We start from the raw sequence: 20607 nt of genomic DNA on the forward strand, positions 1-20607 counted from the left end.
ATATTAGGGAATTAATCGAGTAGGTCATCGATATATTTTGTGAATTGTGTATTCAACACCTATATTCACCATGCTACCACCAAATCGATACCCAGTTACCATCTCTAGTATATCGAATTCTTGTATCGCGCACAACATTGTGAATTCTGTTTTAAAGCTGGAAGGTCGTATGTGCGCAAGAATCGGTGGGCAAAGTGATTTTCAAAAATAACTGAAAATATAGAAAAGTTTGAATTGCGATTTGTTTAGACTTTACACTACATTGAACTGTTTGTTAAAATTAAAATTAATGTGTTTGCGTGCGCGTTAAAAGTCAGTTAATTTGTGAGCACATTTGGGAAGCAGGACTGCGCAAAAAGAAGAAGCATTTCGTGATTGGCGGCTGTTCGTTTGAGTGTGTGCGTGTATCTCTCTTTGTCGTGTGTGTGTGTGTATGTAAGAGGCGGTGCGGCGCAAGAGCAAAAGGAGAATTTGCAAGAAAGAAGAGCCAAGAAGCGGCGTGTGAATCACGACTGAGCGAGAGCACAAACTGAATCACATCAGTTTTTTTTGTTGGCATCTTTAAAAAAATAAGGAGAAGTCGAAAAAGTAAAAACACACAAGAAGTAAAAAAAAAACACCAACAGCAATTGATTATTGCAAAAGTTAGAAAGCAGCTGCTGCATCAAAATGGAACACGAGGATAACGCGCACTTCGACAATTTCTTGCAAAATCGCCTTGCGGAGAGTCTGCAAAACGCTGGCAGCGCCGGCAATGCGGCAGACGTTGCTGCCGAGCTGGTGCCCAACATTGGCCCCAAGTCTGGCGAGCACGATGACGACGAAGAATGGAAGTACATAAAAGAAGTGCAGCAGAGCGAAAAGCAACAACAGCAGCAGCAGCAACATCAATTCTACGGCGAAAAGTTTAGCGACGCTGACGTCGACGTCGCCTTTGGCGTTGGTGTTGGCAATGGTATTGGTATTGGTGTTGGCAACGGCAACGGCAACGGCGTCGCTGTTGGCAGCAGCAGCGACGCGTACATGTCGCTCGGCATGGACTTGAGCCTGGGCAATGGCGTTGGCAGCGCAGCCGGCTTCAGAGCAGCTGCTGCTGCAGCTGCCGAAGAAGAAGAGGACGTCGAGGTGATTAAGCATGATGGCGACTTTTCAAGCAACTCTAACACGACCACAACTTCAACCACGGGTGAAGTGGAGCCGCAGCCAAAGGAGGCGTCGTTGCCAAAAGCAGAGCAACTGCAGCCAGATGACGCGGATGCAGATGAGGAGGATGAGCCAAGCTCTGTGGCAACCACCTATGGCACTAGCAGCCTCAGCGAACAACAACAAGAACCAGAGCAATTAGCCAGCGATGTACGAGCAGAACACTTTGATAACAAGGAGAATGTCCATCCAACTGGCCAGGAACAGGCTGGGTTAGATCTGGAGCTGGATCTGGAGCCGCACTCGCAACTAAATCCCAATGCTGTTGAATTTGTGCCACACTTTGGCTCGCAGCCAGCTTCGCCGGCACCCGGCGAGCCACTGCAGACGCTCGGGCGCCAACTGTTGGCCGACGATCTAGTCGCTGAGAGTCCACGCAAAGGAGCACGCGACTGCAACATGGACACCATTGCGCTGCCCGATGAGTGCGAGTTCGACAATGGAGCCGACAGGCGTCCGCACGAGCTGGAGCAGGAGGATGACACGTTCCCCGGCGAATCCGATCTGACTACCGCCGATCAGCTCCAGAATGGCAGCGAGATCTATCAGCAGCTAGAGCAGCGCATCGATCATGGTCCGGAGACCAGCGTTGACTTGGACGCCGATTTGGATGCAAACTTGGAGCTGCAGGAGCCACATGCAGATACGAATTTTGTGCCCACACAGCTTCAAGACGACATTATGAAGCAGTCCATTTACGGCGAATCAAACTCGAGTGCCCCAATTGAAGACATATTGAATTCGGTGCAAACGTTGCCGCAGCAAACACCAGGCGAGGAGCCGCTCAAGGAGAAGGAGTTGCTCAATGTGGAGGAGAAGGAGCTTGTTTCCCAATCGCCCTCCATTGAGGAGCTGCATCAGCAGCCACGTCAACCGATCGATCCCATGCAGGCCTCTTTCTATTTGGAGCACACCTCCAGTGATGCATTCGCTCAACAAGATCACGATCAGGATCAGAGTCTACTGCTAGACACCAGTGCGCCCATGTTCAGTCCGCTCGCAGATTTTCCAGAAAACGAAGATGCGGCTCCAACAGCCACGACCACAACGCTTGAGCTCCAGCCAGAACAGGCAGACATTGTGGACATTACACCATCACCTCTGTCCTCCTCCACCGAGGAGAAACACCTTGTCGAAGAAACAAAGGAGCAGCAGCAGGAGCCGCTCTTGTTGTCGGACCCTTTCGAGAATCATTTCAATGCCGGTGCTCCGCCTCAGGTAAGCTAACATAGAGACAGTAGATTTTAAACTAAAGATGGTCGCGTGACTTGGGCTTTAAGGGACGAGAAAAAATCTTCCAGAAATTAGAGATACATTAAACATTAAAATACCAAAAAAAAAAAATCATCTTACTTTGGTTTCTGTTTCAACACATGATTGTAGAAATTTCGAAAATCTAATTAAATCGGGCTAATTGGAACTACATCTAAAAGCATACAATCTAATAAGATTCCAATCTATTTCAATCTATTTTCTGTGTATATTATAGAAATATTTTTGTTGGCATACTTGCTTATAATTAATTTATTATAAAAAATAACCTTAAACTTAATTAACTTATTCAAGCGTTCACGATTTTAGCGTCGTGTCACGCCACTGACAAGGTGGAACCGCGCCCATCTCTAGGTACAACTGAATGACTCATTCTGGAACATTACGTATTTGTCAAAAACGTCATTATACACTCGTCATTTGTCCTGCACCCTGTATGTGGCTGTGTGCGTGTGTTTTCATGTTGTACGTCCCCGTCTCAGTTTCCGACGTGTTTCCTCTTTGCTGTCACTATCGTTGCCATATCGTCCGCCCTATATGCTTGTCCTTGCCATGTGTCTACTCACCTGGGCCACGAGAAATCATTAAATTTGTTGGTATACTTCTTTGTTTCTGTGCACACAGCTGTCTGCATGCATTTTGGCGTCCCTCTCTTTACGGTATTCCCCATTACGTGCTCTCTTGCCCTTTAGCTCCCTCTCTCTGCAAGTGCTAATGCAATTTTTAGAACGTCAGCGCTAGGGTGTGTTCCGTTAACTCGCTCGCTTACGCTCCTTTTCTCTCTCTCTAACTTGCCTATCTACACGTTTCCGTTCTGACACACTCAGCAGGACATGCAAGTGCTTTGCGTGTGTGTGAAGTGTTTGGTGCCAAAGATTAAGCTGCTCTTGGGTGGGGTTTTAATGCGCCTATAAGTACGTACGTACGTATGTCTGTGTGTGTGTACTTTAAACTCCATTTTTAAATAATTAAGGGCGACCCAAGGGTTGTTGCTGCTATTTTTATTGCCTTTTTGCTTATACCACTTCCTCTCTTTATTGCGGCTTTTGTGTGGCAGCACTTTATGCTGTTGACCTCTTGCCTCTAAGATAAAATATTATTGTCGCCATTTGGCCACTTGGTTTTTGTTATTTTTGCTACCGTGTTTTATTTGAGGTGTTTTTTTTCTGCCTTCGGTATTTGATTTCCGTTCCAATTGGATATTGTGCTGCTGGCAGAGCTTGCGGTCAACGATTCGGCTTAATGCATTTCTTGTATATGTGTAAGTTGGTGTAAGAGCGTCTGCCAAACTCCCCTCAAACTTGCTCTCTGGCGCTGGCGCTCTCGCCGCTGTCTGCAATCTGCATGACCAACACTAACAACTACAACTACAACAGCAACAACAATATAAACAGAAACAACGACTTCGGCAAGAGTGGCAACCTTTTCGCTTCGTTGCAAATTCCAGCTCCAATGCACACAAACACATATACATTTATACACACACAGACACAGCTTTCATAATTACACAAGCGCTTGGGTTCACTTAATTGGGTCATATACGGTTTTCGCTTGCATGGCATATACAAGCACACAGACATATACTAATACAATGTTTTATGATTTTTTTGTATGTGCTTTGTCTTGCACCGCCGCCGCCGTTGCTGCAGTCGGCGCTGCTGCTGCTGCTGGGCATTGTTTGTGCTGCTATCGAACTTCCTGTGGGAGTTTCGTTGTGTGTATAATTTACGCCTGTAACAAAACGCTTTCTTCATGCATACCCCCCTCCTGCTGCCCACCACCAGCTCTTCGTTTTCATTTTCGCCGCTTGTTTTTGCATATTATTTACCAACATGATTTGTGTCTTTTTCTTATTTATTATTACATATTTTGTTGTATTTTGCCTAAACAAAGATAGCACGCACGCAAAGGTATATCCATTTACATGTTGATTTAAATATACATATATATTTTTTTTCGCTTTGCCCTGCTTTTATTCCGTGTCCGTCACAAATTTATATTGTTTATTTTCTGTTTCCAACATAAAGCACAACTACAAGAATAACAACAGCAATTAGCGTAACAGACAGCTTGTCACCAATCGAAGGTGCGGTGAATTTGTAAACAAAACCGGGCGATCAAAAGGCTTTGTTGTTAGACTTCTGATTTAGCTTTTTTTGCTTCTTTATTTTGTATTTCTTATCAGAAGCTATTTGAAATGCCGCTTGGCAGATAAGTTGTGCAGGCGTAGCCAATTAGCGGCACTGTTAGCCGCATGCTGTTAAATAACAGTAATCGGCAAATAATCATTTGCTTGATTAATCAAATAAACAAAATGATTTTTTCTAAGCGCATTTAAAATTGCGCGCCTCTTGTCGCCGTCTTATCGCTAAGTCTATTTATAATATAAACGGCGCTATTCAGGCGACAAAATACCTACGTTTTTGTATGTATGTAAGCGTATATGAATATGTAGATGTACATGCGGGCGTTTCGGGTGCATTTCGATTCTAGACTCTGAACACAAACAAGCTGATAATAAAGTTCACGCGTTTATGTTATGACTCAGCCGGGGCCTGGGGCCCAAAGTTCCCACACATTCATAAAACTACTGAATAAAATTACAAATTTTATTGTTTCTATTTTTGTTGTTGTTGCTTTTGTTGCAAACTTTCGCCACAATTCGCATGACATTTGTTTAAACTTGTGTTTAATTAAAATTGGTGCAATTTACATAAATTAGCATCGTCATCATCGTCATAGTAAAACAAATGCTTTTTATTATTACGATTTTTCTGACAATTGATGGACAGCGACACAGAAAGAAGCAGAAAAAAAACTACGCTATTTTTGTTATAATTAAGCGCAGCGCGTCCATAAATATTTTTAAAATAGGGAAACACATGTCTGACTAACGCAATAGGCGAACTAAACAATGAAATATTACAATACAGTGTAAATGAAGGTCGTTTTTAAATATCTATAGAAGGTAGGAGATGCATACCTTATACAATAAATACAACAAATATATATTTTCATTTAAAAAATTGATGAAAACGCAGCCGTTAACACGCTGGTACGATTTTAACAGTGTATTAACAGACGCTGCTAAAGTCTTTATAGTATCTTAACAGTGATATGTTAAGTTGCTCTTATTTTAAACCATAATTGGGCCAAAAATTGTTTAAAAAAGCACATTACAAATAAAAATAATAACAGCAGCAACAAAAACTCAATAAGCACAAACTGGTAATTAAGTTTGAAAAATCCATTAAGATTATTAACTCAATTAAAATTGCTTGCCTCTTCAATTTTTTTTTTCGTTTGTAATTTAGTTTACACACACACACAAGTGTGTTGTTTTCTATAAGCGCTACTTTTGTTGCTGTTGCCATCGCATGCAGTTTGGGCAACGGGTGGTCCGCTTTGAGCTCTCCGTAAGCGCATTTGGCGTCTACGCCAATCCTACGCCCAGCCTCGTCTGCCCACACGAACAAGTGCTTAGAGATACAGATACGAGTATCTGTCGCTCTCTCTGCATGTATGTATACGTGTGTGTGTGTATGTGTGTGTGAGGAGTGTGCTTAAACATATCTTGTCTGCCCACCTAAGTACGAAAGTACGAGAAGTATATATGTAGCTCAACTGACGCCCAAAATCAGCCTAAATGCAAAAAAAAAAAAGTAAAACAAAAAAAAATCAGGCGTCAGACAAAGTTGGTAAATAATGTACAAGAGTTGGCCAAGTGTGCATGTATGTGTGTGTGCGCGAGTGTGTCCATGTCTGTGTGTGCGCAAAACGAGTTTCATTTTGCGGTCTCCCAACGAGGAGGAGGCCCCAAAAGCCAAAAGCAGAACAATTGCGAGACGACGGCGACGGCCAGAAATCTTGCTGCAATATGATTGCTATTGCCATTGTGTAGGTTGACTGAAGTCTGATTGCCAAAAAGGCAAGAGCACACGTCTGAAGATGTTGCTGAAGCTGTGGCTGCGGCTGTGGCTGTAGCTGTAGCTGGAGTCATGCCACTTGAAGCCGTTTGGCGGCGTCTAATTGCAGCATTTTACGTTTTGCAGTTCAAAAGAAATGGGGGCTCTGTGCAGCAACGGCAGTTGCAGCAGCAGCCGCAGCAGCAGCTGAAGTGCTTTTTATCTTGCAGATACAATATCTCATTTTGCATGCGGCTGTCTTTGCTGTAATCGCATGGCCTCTCGCTTGCCCAGTCTTGCTATATGCGTTATCTAAATTTACACTGTCAAATGGGTATATACATTGTGCATATATGTACACCCCATTCTATAATATATTTGCATGTGTATGTGTTTGTAGGCGACACTTTCGCTTGGCCCGCTTGCAGATACTCGCACTTGCAGATACATTTTTTGCTTCCTGCTTCTACACTGCACTGCAATGAAATTTATGCATGTTCTCCTCCGCGTCTACGAGTTGAAATTTATTTTTAAAATTTCAACCCTGTGCCAAGTTCAATAGCTTCTCAAAACGAAAAAAAAAAAACAAAATGTAAAAGCAACGAAAAATATGTAAAAATAATTACTAAAATGGGCGACAAAATGTCGCAATGCATTTTGTGGCCCCTGCAGCGCTGACGGCTGACTGCACCATGTAACCCCCTTCCCCTCCAGTCTCTGGCGAGGCGGCACAAAAAATTGCCTGGAATAGTCGACAGTTCGCAACCAGCTCCGGCCTCCGGTATTATAAATAGGCTTTAATCGTTGTTGCTGGGGTGTCACAGCCAAGTGCTCCAAAAGTGTTTTTAATTGAAAGTCATTTTGTGCAGGCCAGATTTGCTGAGCGGTCTCTAGCTATTTCTAGAGGTGATCCATCTCTGAAAACGTCAGAGTCCATGGCGACTGCTTCTGCACAATCTATTCCTCCAGCAGCTCGACTAGATAATTCTGCTCTTAAGTTGTGCATGTGCCGCAGGAGCGAACCGTAGACGATGTACAGTAATTTGCCTAACGTTAAGCTATTTGTATTTTTAAGTGGAATTTTGCATCTCTGACAGCCATTTAGGAGACATGCCCAAGGCTCCCGGCGGTTTATGAAGAGTAGTGGACTTAAACTTTTGCTATGGGGTTTTTGGAATGGGCTTTATGTAGTACAAGCGTCAGTTCCAGCAAAGAATATGATTTCTTTCGAATGCCTGAGAGCCATACGAGTAATCAAAAATTTAAGAAAAAATATTTAAAATTTTCTTATATACATAAAGTAAAGTTTAAAAAAGGAAACAACAAATTAGTCCTCATCTTAGTAAATAATCCTATATTTTATTTAAGATATCTACAAATTCAAACTTAATCACTTAAGCAATATACATAAAATCAAGGGATTGTAATCTTCAACACCTTTTTTATTTATTCTCATTTTTTAACTATAAAACAAATCTGACATATTATCTTTAGCTAGGCAATATAATATAGGCCGACTGAACCATTCGGAACATTCTATGAAATTCAGATAGTTTGAGGGTATTTGCTAAATATGACTAACTTAGATGACAGCACCATAATGAGCTCATACCAGAAACAATTTGAAATACTTAATAAACTTCGTATAGAGCGCTTCGAACCAAACTTTCTTATCTGCAGCAGTAGAGCTCAAAGAATTTACCGCTTGGCCAGCAATAAGTATTCAATTAATCATAGTCGAATTAAACATTCCTTGATAAAATTAAGCCATGATATAATGGGAAGAAAGCAGCTCTAATTTTAGACAAGTTATCTAGCTGAATGCCTTGTGAAAGCCACACAGGGCGACTGCAGATAGGACGTATCTATTAGTTGCGAAATATTCGCCATAAACAAGGTAAATTGTTAACTACCGTCCAGCCCACCGATCTTCAGGCCTTAAAGCAGTTCGGCTCATGTTGACCATAAAAAAAACACAAAAAAATAAATGTGCAAAAAATTCTAAGAATGATGAATATGATGTGGAACCGGTTCTGTCGAAAAACCCAACCTGCAGGTCAATTTAGTTTAATTAATCGCAAAAAACGTAAGACGAAACGTAACGAAAAAAAGTCAAGAGCCAGCAGCTTTTTCGGCACGCCGAATATTGAATACATTGCAGACTTGGAATTATTATACTTTTACACATAAGCTTTATTTTCCACAGATTATTTCTGTAGGTGTCATATGTTATACGGTTCTTTAGATCTGTTAACAAAGCGATTTGTTCCACGATAAAAATGTTCTCAAATGTGAAGAGCTGGAAGGTCGTAAATGCCAAGTTATGTGAGGATATCTTGGAAAGCAAAGAAGTTGTTTTAACATGAACATAATCAGTTTTAAAATGAACTTTTTACATAGTTTCTTGACAATATCTTCAAATTCACAGACTCTTTTGCATAGACAGACAGATATGGCAACTATATCGACCTGTCAGTTGAAGAATATATATTCATTATTGGGTCTGGGGAATTGTCCTCTTCAATGCGTCACAAATTTCCCACTAAAACTTAAATACCGTCAGCAAGGGTATACAGAAAATTTACAGCTACGTACGTCAAGTAATAATATGGGCGTCTCGCCTATCGGCAGGCTGTGAAAAATATGGGCAGGGCAATGAGAGTCGAAAGAGTTTTGCTGCGCTAAACTAGCTGCCTTTCAAATTGTCCAGAGCTGATTGCATTTGGCTTGCAATTGCTGGATTTGGCTAAGAGTGTGTAAAGCACTTGGCAAAGACAACGGCCGCAAGAGACGATGGCCATTAGCCGTCGGCCATTTGCCCAGCCTTTGTCTGCCATGGGGCACGGCCAATGTTAAAGAACTCATAAAGCCAGAATAGGCAGAAGTGGTAGTAATCGTGGCTCTATGGGAAGGCCTTTCGAGAGGGGCCTGGCTTAGTTAGCCGTGTTGCCAAACCGAAACAATGTTCGTGCGCTGGCCAAGCGACTAGCGTCTTAGTTGGCCAGGTGTTTTCATATATATATATATATATATACTTTTTTTTTGTATTACCATTACCATTTGCGCTATTAACAATTTCTTTTGGCCTCTAAAACAGCCGTAGAGCCCCTCAGTTTAGTATTGAAGTATGTATATCATATTTTGCACTATTATGATTTTTTTCTCTACATGCGTCTAGTTGCCGCTTATCCATCTTGGCTTGGCAGTACGTCAGTCTCTGTATCTAATTCACGTTGCCTCCGCGTGAGTCAGCCAACTATTCAGGCACTTGGCCAACAAAAGCAGTCAATTTCATGGCAACGGCCGACGCCATTCTAATGTATCTATATCTATAACCATTCATGTGGCTCGCTGCAATGTGGTCTAGTGGTCTAGCCTGGCCGCGAGTGGCCTGGCCATATTGTAATTGTATCTTTTGGTTCTTTCGTGCGCTACGTATCCGTTGAATACTTTCACAAAAGCGCAGCTGAATCTGTTTCATGTCGGCGCGCCAATATGCTTTTGTCTTTGTTGTTGCATTTCTTTGCCACAAATACATATGCATACAATTGTATATATGTACATTTTTTTTTATTTATTTATCGGATTATTTATTTATTTTTTTGCTGCCTGCAGTCTCTGGCTATTGGCTTTGATATTGCGGCCGCATCTTTATCAACAATTGCCAATGGATTTACGAGCGTGCATTGAAATTCGAGAGGGCAATAGGCACAATTTGTTGCCCATTAAAAGCCTTTCACTCGAACGAAACTCCTCCAACATTCGTACTGGCAAATTAAAGCGCTTCCCATTTATCTGCCAGTCGTTTAAATAATAAATTTAACAGACCAAAAGCACTTCCCTTCCAAAGATGCCCAGTCATATTAATTGAATGAAACTTTTTAGCTTTTTATATAAAGTTAATTCCGCCCTGAAAGGCTTTTTGTAGAACTTCTATATCATTTGTTGAATATCGATACATTCGGGATTGCAATCTGTTCGGGATTTCTCGAATCATCAAGAGGCTTTTAAACTCGAGACTCTTTGTAGAGAAGGAGACGGAGATTAAAATCACAAAAACTTTATTTGATCGAAAATTCCTTTCTATGCTTGCATTTGATTTGAGTTATAATATTCTCTGACTGAATTACCATTACCAGGCATGATATTTTCATAATGGAACCAGTCTAGAAGTCTGGAAAAACGGGAACAGCAATTGCCGAAATGTACATCCAATTAAAATACCTTAATAAATCAGAAAATATATACCCATTTTAAAGGTATTTCCAGCTAGCTTTCTTTAATCTTTAATCCAAAGTCGCAAGCAAATAGTTTTATGTCTCAACTCGTCTTGCGGTTTCTAAAGCAAATTACAATAGATATTTTCTCATATTTATTTTGGACAAACCTTTCACAAATTTTCCCCAAGCAACAGACACAGACAATCTGTATACAACGAGAAAAGGTCCAAACCCGACCGCAGAACAAACGTCGCGGCCCAGCTCGTTCATCATCATCATCATCATCGTCATCATCATCATTACCAACATTAGCATTCATTATGAACAACTGACGACAACGTCGCGTTGGGCTTTTCTTTTGAAACCTGCGAAAAGTATGGAAAATAAACTCTGTAGAGCTCAAAAAGCAACGGCGCGAAATAAAACTTAATTAACTTTCTATTCTTGTGCTGTGTTTTATACCCTTGCTGGGGGTATTTTAATTTTCTCACCTTGTGTGTAACGCAAAAAGTCTCTCAAACCCATAAGGTATATATATTATCGAACAGTTACATCAGCCAAGTCGATATAGCCGCCATATTAGTCGATCTGCTTCCATGCAAACTTATCTCAGTTATAGAGCTACCTTATCAAAGCTTTGCATGGGACCTTCTGTTGGAGTCTTTATAAAGCTGAAATAGGCACGTCTGATGAAAAAATTATGAGCAAAATGTTATCAATATCAGGTATCTATATCATATATTTTAGGTATCTATATCATTACGTGCTTTACTATAATCCCAACTTACCGTCAGATTATGTAGCTTCTATGACAACAATGTTATAGTATAGACACATTTCTCTCAAGCATATGTGTGAAAGGGTATTTACTCTTCGACGTTCCAATAATAGTCTTTCCTTTTTGTGTGTATTTTTCTGGTTTTGCAAAAATTGGTTGCATGCCACGTTGCCACTGGTGACTCGGAGCCCAGCGAATAATTTTAGAGGGACTACTTCATAATTGTCACACCATAATAAATTTAATATATGTAACGTGGTTTCGCAAATCTCTAGTTGTTGCTGCGTTGGGTCTGATCTATTTTTATTTTTTTTTTTAATGTTTTTATGCTTTTTGCCTGTTGTCTTGTTTGCGAAAATCTGTTGCCATGGCCACTTGCCGGTTTTCCTACACAATTCGCGCTGTACCTACTTGCTTATTTATTTTTATTGCTTATTAATTCTTTTATGAATGGCGTCGCCATAATTCATTGACTCAGTCGAGTCGGATGAGTTGGCGTAACTGTCGCAGCTCTGTTCACTAATTGACCAAATTATATTTTGACTTTCCCGGTCTGTTGGCCAAAGTAGTGCAGCGCAACTGTTCCCAATTGATTGGAATTCGTAGCTGACTAAGCAAAATGTTCGATTAGTGGTGCAGGCAGAGCACAATTGGTATCGAGGTGCATTTTTCTAGGCTTGTATCATTTCCGCTCTGCGAGCTGCAAGCAAGACTAGAAGATTGAAGCAATAAAAAAATCAATTATAACTAAGAAGAAATAATAAAGCAAAAAATTAAACACATAAAGGGCGCCCCCTGGCGTTGGTTTCATGCCTCAGCTGCAGCGCTGTTTTTTGTTGTTAAATGTGTAGAAAAATAATGAAAATAGCATAAAATTGTGCATTAATCAACATTGGAAGATTAATGATGTGCAGCATGAGCTGCTACCAAAAAAAAAACAAAAGAGAAAAAACCATATAGCCAGACTGCCAACATTGGCAACATGTTGCGTGCTGCAGTTGCATGTGGCGCGCACTGGCTGCTTACCTCTACTGCTGGTGTTGCTTGCCACACACAGACACACAGAATTTCAACATCATTAGCATTATGTACCAAGAGTAACAGTTACAGTAACAGTAACAGTGCAGCGCACAGTACTTGTTATTATTGCACAGTTAAGTAGCTGCAACACATCAAAAGCAGCGAAAGAGAGCGAGATAGTGAGTGAGCGGCAAAGAGACGGCAGATTGCATGCTCAATTAATAGATTTTGGCTCCTTTGCTTATGTCAACTACATTGAATGTGCCCAAACATTTATAAATAGAAATTACATAGACGCACATTATTTTATGTGCATGTTTGTGTGTGCGTGTGTCTTCGGCTGTCGCTTAATTTGGCATTGTATTTTATAGTTTGTGGTCGCTGTCTTTTGCCACCGCCCCAGCGCGGGCTTAGTCATTGCGCCGCTCGCCGCCTCTCTTTCTCTCTCTCTCTTTTTGTCTCTCTCTCTGCACATTATTAGGCATTTAGCTATTTTATTGTTTTTATAATATGCATAATGTAAGTGTGCGTATCGCCAAAAAGAGTTAGACCCTGCTGCGAGCTTACTGCAAACCATATTTGTATGCGCTTAATGGGCACTGTCGTCTGTTCGGTTGCCCAGTTTGGTTTTCTAACGAGCCATGTGATACAACAACGTCGACGCCGACGACGATTCAATAATTCAAGTGATTTGTTGGCTTTGCGCAAAAATTTGCGACTCTATAAATTGTCTTTGCATGTTGTTTGCTGTGCCATTTTGGACGCATTGAAAAGTTATAGCCAGCCCCAACGCCACCTGCCCCTGGCGACATCAAGCTATAGCGCCCCCATGGCCAGTCGAAATGCAAATGTGCGCCATCTGTTGAACTTGATTTGTGTGTGTGTGTGCTGTTATTGTTGTTGCTTATGGCCCAATTTTGTTTTTGATTTTCAGCAATTTGCACGGTCGCACACACAAACAAGAACAAGAACAAGCACAACTCTCCCCACAGTCTGCTGATCTTGATTACCTTGCCGCTCTCTGCTCTTCACACTCAATATTCGTTTGCCCTCTTTGCTCTGCCTACAGCTGACGTCAACTCTGGCAACGTTCGTGCAATTTCTTCTTTTGCTGCGCACTTTTCACAATTATCATCAGCATTAAAATTCGCCGTGTGTGTGCATATATAAATGAGAGAGAAGTGGAGACTGAAAATGTTGATGTCATCATTGCGTTTTGTTTTGCTTTGTTATTGTTTTATTTTTGTGCAAAATCCCAAGAGAAACAAGCAGAAAGCAAACATACACAAACATACTTATACATATACACATAATTCACCCACCAGCAGCGACGCCGCCGTCAATGAATAAGTTGCGTCCATTGTTGTAGCCGCTGCTGGCAAGATTTGCCTGGCGCCGTTGCTCGTCTTAAGTGTCAAAATCATTTGTCAATAATAGAAAAAATCATGCACTTAAATTTGAAACCTAGCTGCAAACACATATGTATGTCTATACATGTATATGTACAAGTACGAACAGAATTAGAGTTTGCAAAAAAAGTTCTTATTTTTTTTTTGCACACAAGCAAAACAGGTCGAAACGTTTAGCAAATAGGCAGGCCGGCCGGCAAAGTTGGCAGCTTCGCAGTGTTGCCAGCTCGTTCGACACTGACGCATAGTTTGGGCTGATAAAATGCCAAACAGTTTTATTGCAAGAGTGAGAGAGAGTGTGAGGAGAGAGGTAGAGAGTGTTAAATGTAGGTTATTTATAAATGGCAATTGGCATTGCATAATTTAAATCCACTGATTAATTAATTAATTCTGCTGGCTGCTGTTGATGAGTCATCTACATATAAGCTGACTAAGCTGCGATTTAACCGGTTCATGCTTTTTCTTCTGTTTTACTTCGTTTTCATTTTGATTTTAACTTTTTCGGCTTCAGCTCACTTTTAGCCCCATTACGCTTGAGCAACAAAAGAAAGCCAGCAATTGCGCGAGTGGGCAGCAAGACCGACAAAACACCGGCAACGGGCTACTGCGGCCCCAACTGGTGGCATTTGCTGGTCAATGACATTTTAAAGCGTCTACAGCTGCGACGTTGACTGCGACGGCGACCGCGACTGCGATGGCAACCGCGACGGCGATTGCGATTGCTGCTGCGGTGTTGCGTTGCGTGCTAGAAGAAAAGTGCCGGAAAAAATGTTAACGCTACATTTGTACCCTGTTGGACAGCGCCGCCAAAACTAACGCCGTGTCACAGTACACGCTTCCTGTCATCTGACTTTTTGCTTTCTGTGCGTCTGTGTGTGTGTGTGTGTGTATGTGTCGCGCTATGTCATCGCTGTTTGCTGTCGCTTCTTTTCGTTGTTGTTGTTGTCGTCGTTGCGGCTGTTGCTGCCGCCCAATGGCAGCAATTGTCATGACATTGCCAGCCGCTATGCTAGCTGCTTTCTCACTTTCACAAGTTCGCCACAGCGCGGCTGATGTCATTATCATAATTTGTATGCATTAGTAATTTGAGTTATGGTGCGTGTGTGTGCATGTGTGTGTGCACAACCCTCGCAAATACGCAGACACAGCTGATATGCAGCAGAATCTGATGTGAGCGCGTGCTTCATTTGAGGGTTGTTGCTCTGCACAGTGCACACCCTCTCTTTCCCTCTCTCTCTCTCTCTCTCTCTCTCTCTCTCTCTCTCTCTCTCTTGACCCCCTGCAACAGCATTTCCAACATTTCACACTTTTATAGCATGCTTCTCGGGGTCGCCCACAATTTATTCAGAAATACATTTAAGGGAATGATGTCAATTATTTTATAAATGTATATGCTATGGGACGATCAAATAAATGTAACCCTGAAAATATTAAATCTGGTTTATTGAGGCTTTTAAATATATATCTTTAATTGGTTAATCAGAGCGTTTCAACTTCTACAAATTCTGGTTTTCTATAATACACATAATGTTTGTTATATATGTATATTTTATATTGTTGAATTAATTTTGTCCGAAAGTAATAAAAATTCCCGAAACACTTTGTTAAATCGGGTTGGAAGTGTGTGCCGGAACGAATGTGCATGTATTGTGTTTATTTATCTTGTTTTCTTACTCATCTGATATTGGGGCAAAAAGAATCTTTCATTTATTTAGCTGGAAATTCATCGGCTGGGTGATTTATTTTCGCTGGCATCGCCACAACCATAAATACTTGCACTTGCGTATATATATATATGTATATATACATATAATACAGTTTGTACTTTGTGGGCGCTGCTATTTTTATAGCTTGCACTGCACTCAGGGCTCACTTGGAGAGGCGACAGACTGACAGGCTGGGGGAACAGGCTATATCATATATAACACCATAAGTAACATTTTCTTGACGCACAATTGCAAACACACAGAATCGAAAAAGAAGAAAGAAAAAAACTAAAATCTTACACATTTTTTTCCATCGCAAATCCCGAAAAATGAAGACATTTCCAGGGACTTTAGCTTCATGTGCCGGCTCATTGCATTTATCGATTTGACAGGCAACAGCGGGGCACACAAGACGCATTTTCGTGGGTGGTGGGGAGGGGAGGGGAGGGGAGATGACGATGTCGACATATTCTGTGCGTGAAGAAGACGACAGCCAGACACAATCCAAATGCTGTTATTGTTGTTGTTTTTGTTGTTATTGTTTAGTGCCTTTTGTTTTTTGGCAGATTGTTGTTAGTCATCGTCATCATTATCATCATCATCATCTTCATCTGCTGGGGGTATTAACATTTGAAATTCATTGTGAATGATGCATCGCAAGTGCTGCTTTTTAAGAGCTTTGCTCATTCGTATTTAATTATCGAGTAGTTTATCTATCCACAAACAGAACACTAAACAACTTCTTTTTTTAATTTGCAGGTGGAGAATGCTGATTTCATAACAGCTACCGGCTTTGGAGTCCACAACAAAGAGGAGCCAGCTGAGGCCAGCAATCCATTTGATTTAGAGGAAGAGAAGTTGACTAAGACCGAAGCGCAGTTTTCAAACGAGCTGGACAAACAGTTCATGCTACAACAGCAACAGGAGCATGACTTCCAGGAGGAGCCGCATCAGTTCTTCCAGGAGCAGGAACCAAATATCCCGGAGGAGAAGGAGCAGCACTTACAGGAGGAGCAGCAGCTGAAACACATTCAAGAAGAGCAGCAGCAGCAGCCGCTTTTCCAGGAGGAGCAGCAGCCGCATTTCCCGGAAGAGCAGCAGCCGCATTTCCAGGAAGAGCAGCAGCCGCATTTCCAGGAAGAGCAGCAGCTGCATTTCCAGGAGGAACAGCAGCAGTACATCCAGAAAGAGCAGCAGCTTGGCGAACAGCAGCAGCACTTCCAGCAAGAGCATCAGCAGCTCTTCCAGGAGGACCAGCACCAGCAGGAAGACTTTATACCCCAACCACAGCAGCGGCTCTTCCAGGAGGAGCTGCAACAGGTGGCTGAGGAACCAGCTTTTAAGCCAGAAACACAAGCAAACTACGACGAACTGAAACTGCAGGATGAACTTTTCGAGGAGGTGTCTTATTCGCATCCTCCCAACACTGAGCCCGCACCCTACACAAATGGCCTGGCAAGCATTAAGACACCAGAGCCAACACTCGAAGCACACAATGAGGAAGCGCCAAAGCCTGTGGCTGACATTGAGCCGCTGGTGGAGCAGCCGGTTGCACCAGAGCCAGTTGTGGAACAGATTGCTGAGCCCGTGCAGCAGGAGACAACTGCTGTGTTCCTCAGTGCGCCCAGCGAGCCAGCTGCCGCTGAGGAGCCAGCCGAGTCGGCACCAGTGGCTGATGTACCCGTTGCTGCAGTGGCCGCTGTAGCAGTTGCAGCTGCAGCAGGCGCTACTGTTGCAGCTGTAGCTGCTGCTGCCGCTGCTCCTGCTGCCAAGCCCAAGATCAAGGCTAGCCCTACTGATGCAGCCAAGAAGCCAGCCGGCAAGACTGCAACAACTACAGCAACTGGCGCAGCAGGCAAGGCGAAACCGTCGCCCGCCGCAATTACCAAGAGGACCACAGTGGGCACCACTGCAGCTCCTGTGCCCAAACCGGCCGCAACACGCCCACGCACCGCTCCGGCTGCTGGCGCAGCCAAGACAGGCTCTTCGACAACAACAGCCTCAGCAACAACAACAACCACAACAACTGCAGCCAAGACGGGCAGCGCAACCGCACGCAAGCCGCTGACCGCAAGCAATGCAGCTGGAAAGCCGGCACCGCGTTCCACTAGCAGCACGTTGGCCGGCGCACGCCCAGGCACAGCACCGGTCAGTAAGACCAGTGCCAGCAGCCTGAGCAAGACCGCTGCCAAGCCGGCAACAACAGCCGCCGCACGGAGCACCACCAGCTCCACAAGCACAGTTCGCAAGTCGGCAACCAGCACGAGCAGCAATGGCACAACAGCAACAGGCACGGCCACGGCCACAGCCACCAAGTCGCGCCTGCAGGTGACGGCCAGTCAGTCGGCCACCACGAGCAGCAGCACTGGCTCCACATTGGCTGCCAAGCCGAAGGCGCTCTCGCCACGCAGCACTTTGTCTTCGACGCTGCGCAAAACGGCGCCAGCCACTGGCTCTTTGTCGGGAACGCGCAGTCCCACTAAACCGCTGGCCAATGGCGCGTCCAAGCCCAGCACAACTACCAGCACCAGTACCAGCAGCACTCGCATCAGATCGGCCGCAGCCAACGGCAGCTCCGGCAGCAACACGACTACAACAACAACAACGACCATTACAAAGAATTTTACGGCGCGTCCGGCGCCCAAGTTTACACACTCGGCGCCAGTTGGCAGCACCAGCAGCACGCGCCGCACCCAGCTGTCCGCGAGCAGCGGTGCTGGCGTCGCCCAGCGCAAGTCGTCGCCGCTAAAGAATGCTTCCAGCAGCTCGCCGTTGAAACCGAAAGCCAAAGAAACCGCTAAAACATCACCAGCTGCTGGCATGAAAATCAAGCGACCCACAACAGGCACCACACCGGCCAAGGCAACAGCAGTAGCCGGCGCCGCAGCAGCAGAAGCACCGCCAGCAGCCGAGACTGAGCCAACTGCTGGTGCCAATGGCATAAACGAACTGGAACAGAATGGAAATGGCTTGCACGATGCTCTGGAGACGGCGCAAGAGGCGCTGCCCAATGTGGAGACACAGCAGCAAAATCCGGAGGTGGCACTGCTAGATTTCTAGGCGGGCCAAGCTGCAGCCGAAGATGAGTTGATAAAATATATCGAGAAAAATAAAAACTACTTTACTAATATTATAAACATATTATGAAAAAGTATTTTGCGCATGAAAAGCGAACTGCGAAATTTTCGAACTCCTTCCTCCACTCCACTCTACCTCCTACTCCTCCTCCTCATCCTCCTCATCCTCCCCCCATTTCCAAGTTGTGGCTCAGTGGAGCGTCCAGTTTTTTACACGTATGCCTCCCTTTCCAAATACAACCGCATATAAATGTAGCTCGTAGTTGGAATTCTAACACATAATATTTGATATATCAGAACTAATCCATAAAGAAAGAAAAAAAAAATCAACAAAAATGATGAAACATTTGCGCAGCTGTCAAAAATTTGGTCAGCAAAATGTTGGATTATAAACCACGGTGCGCTATAAAAAAAACTTTGAATATTCTAGAATTTATGTGTTTTTTACTGTCAACATTTGGGTGCTTCCTTTAAGTGCACTCCCAAACACACACACACACACACACACCCAACACACGTATACGCAGCATACATATAAACGTTCCTCAAATTTACTTAAAAGGGAAAAAAAAAGAAAATCTTAACACAACTTATACGAAACGCAAATTTGTAGTGTGGTGTACGACGCAGCTCTTTATATACCCCAGTGTTTTGTGAAAAGAAAATAAGAAATATTCATTTTATTTTTGTTTTGTTATTTTGAACACATTTCCGCAACACACGGCAACACACAATTTGATTTGTATTGTATTATTAATTTTTAATTTGTAAATTATGCAGCGCGAACAACAAGCACAAGCAGAACATTTAATGTAACTTTTGCACACTCTATACTTTTATGTTTAAAACGATATTACATATTAAAAAAATTAAAAACGAAAAAAAAAATACAAGAAAAAAAATCTCAAAAAAAAAACGACAACATTTATACAAATCTTTTTATTTTGTTTTATTTTAAGTAAGTCCTATAATTTTTATTTATTTGCAAACAAGTGCTTTAAAACCCATTGAATTGATTGAATTTTGTGAGATGAAGGCGAGAGAATTACCAAAGCGTCAACGATTCGAATTTATTGAGAAACCGATTTTGCCTGCTTTTTTGTAAAAGTTAAAAACTCAACCAGAAATGGACCCATTTTTAGATGTTAAGTTGCTAGATTTGAAAGTTTGCCTATATATACAATAAATCAAATATACAATGCGTCTGCATGCCCAACGCTTAGTGCTACGATTACGGTATATATATACATATATATATATATGTATGTATGTATGCCTGCTTGAATACATAATAATCGTATTTAGTTAGTTATTCAATTTGCGTTATGGTTTGCATAATCCCGCCCCAGTGCCCTTCACTTTCGTTTGCCTTATTATAAGTAAATTGCTAACTTAAAGCGTAAGCTAAATTATAATTATATTTATTGCTAAATATGGATATGGACAAACCAATTCAAAATGACTAATAGAGTTGCAGACCGACCGACTTTGACAACCCCCCCGCCCTGCAAACACACGGCCGTAATTTGTTAGGCTTGACTTGGCACAGACCCCGCCAAGCTCCGTAGAGAGAGAGACTGATCCAAGTGATTCATTGACCAACAGCTGCTGTGGAGGGTTAGGGCAGGGTCTGGCTCTGGCTCTGGTTACCGTTTGTTGGCTTTTCTTCCTGCATTGCATTATTGGCCATAGAGCGCATTTAACTAACAACTAACATATTTTACACATTTATATAAAATGATTTGCAGGAAAACAAACAAACATACGTACTATTTGTATGCGTAGTTCAGTTATTTATCCATACAAATATTAAATATATATGATAACGACAAGTTGAAAAAAAAACCAAACAAAACTAATATTATCAAAATAAACATACATATTACCAAAAGAAAAATATACAAGCTAAAGAAATGCATGCATTTACATATATATACATCATATACCAATAAATACATACATCAAATATCAAGTCAACAAGTACATATTGTGAACGTGTAGTAACAAATGGATAAAC

At 42.4% G+C, this 20607-nt stretch overlaps 1 protein-coding gene across 1 annotated transcript; it reads left to right on the plus strand.

The window, feature by feature from the left end:
* The first annotated feature begins 138 nt into the window (after positions 1 to 138).
* Positions 139 to 19215, plus strand: Map205 (Microtubule-associated protein 205). The gene is made up of 2 exons (XM_064694835.1): positions 139 to 2421; positions 16273 to 19215. Exons 1-2 carry the CDS (start codon positions 670 to 672, stop codon positions 18571 to 18573), a joined length of 4053 nt encoding a protein of 1350 aa, XP_064550905.1. The 5' UTR covers positions 139 to 669; the 3' UTR covers positions 18574 to 19215.
* Positions 19216 to 20607: the final 1392 nt, after the last annotated feature.

The sequence above is a fragment of the Drosophila montana genome, unplaced genomic scaffold (assembly GCF_035044405.1).
Source record: "Drosophila montana isolate Dmon_TW-CO22-7 unplaced genomic scaffold, ASM3504440v1 contig_3733_1, whole genome shotgun sequence".
NCBI lineage: Eukaryota > Metazoa > Arthropoda > Insecta > Diptera > Drosophilidae > Drosophila > Drosophila montana.

Bases quoted from the DNA above. Each gene is read 5' to 3' on its own strand.
- Map205 (XM_064694835.1), top strand. From the start codon at position 670: ATGGAACACGAGGATAACGCGCACTTCGACAATTTCTTGCAAAATCGC. The intron at 2,422-16,272 runs GTAAGCTAACAT...TTTAATTTGCAG, and splicing joins ATGCCGGTGCTCCGCCTCAG to GTGGAGAATGCTGATTTCAT.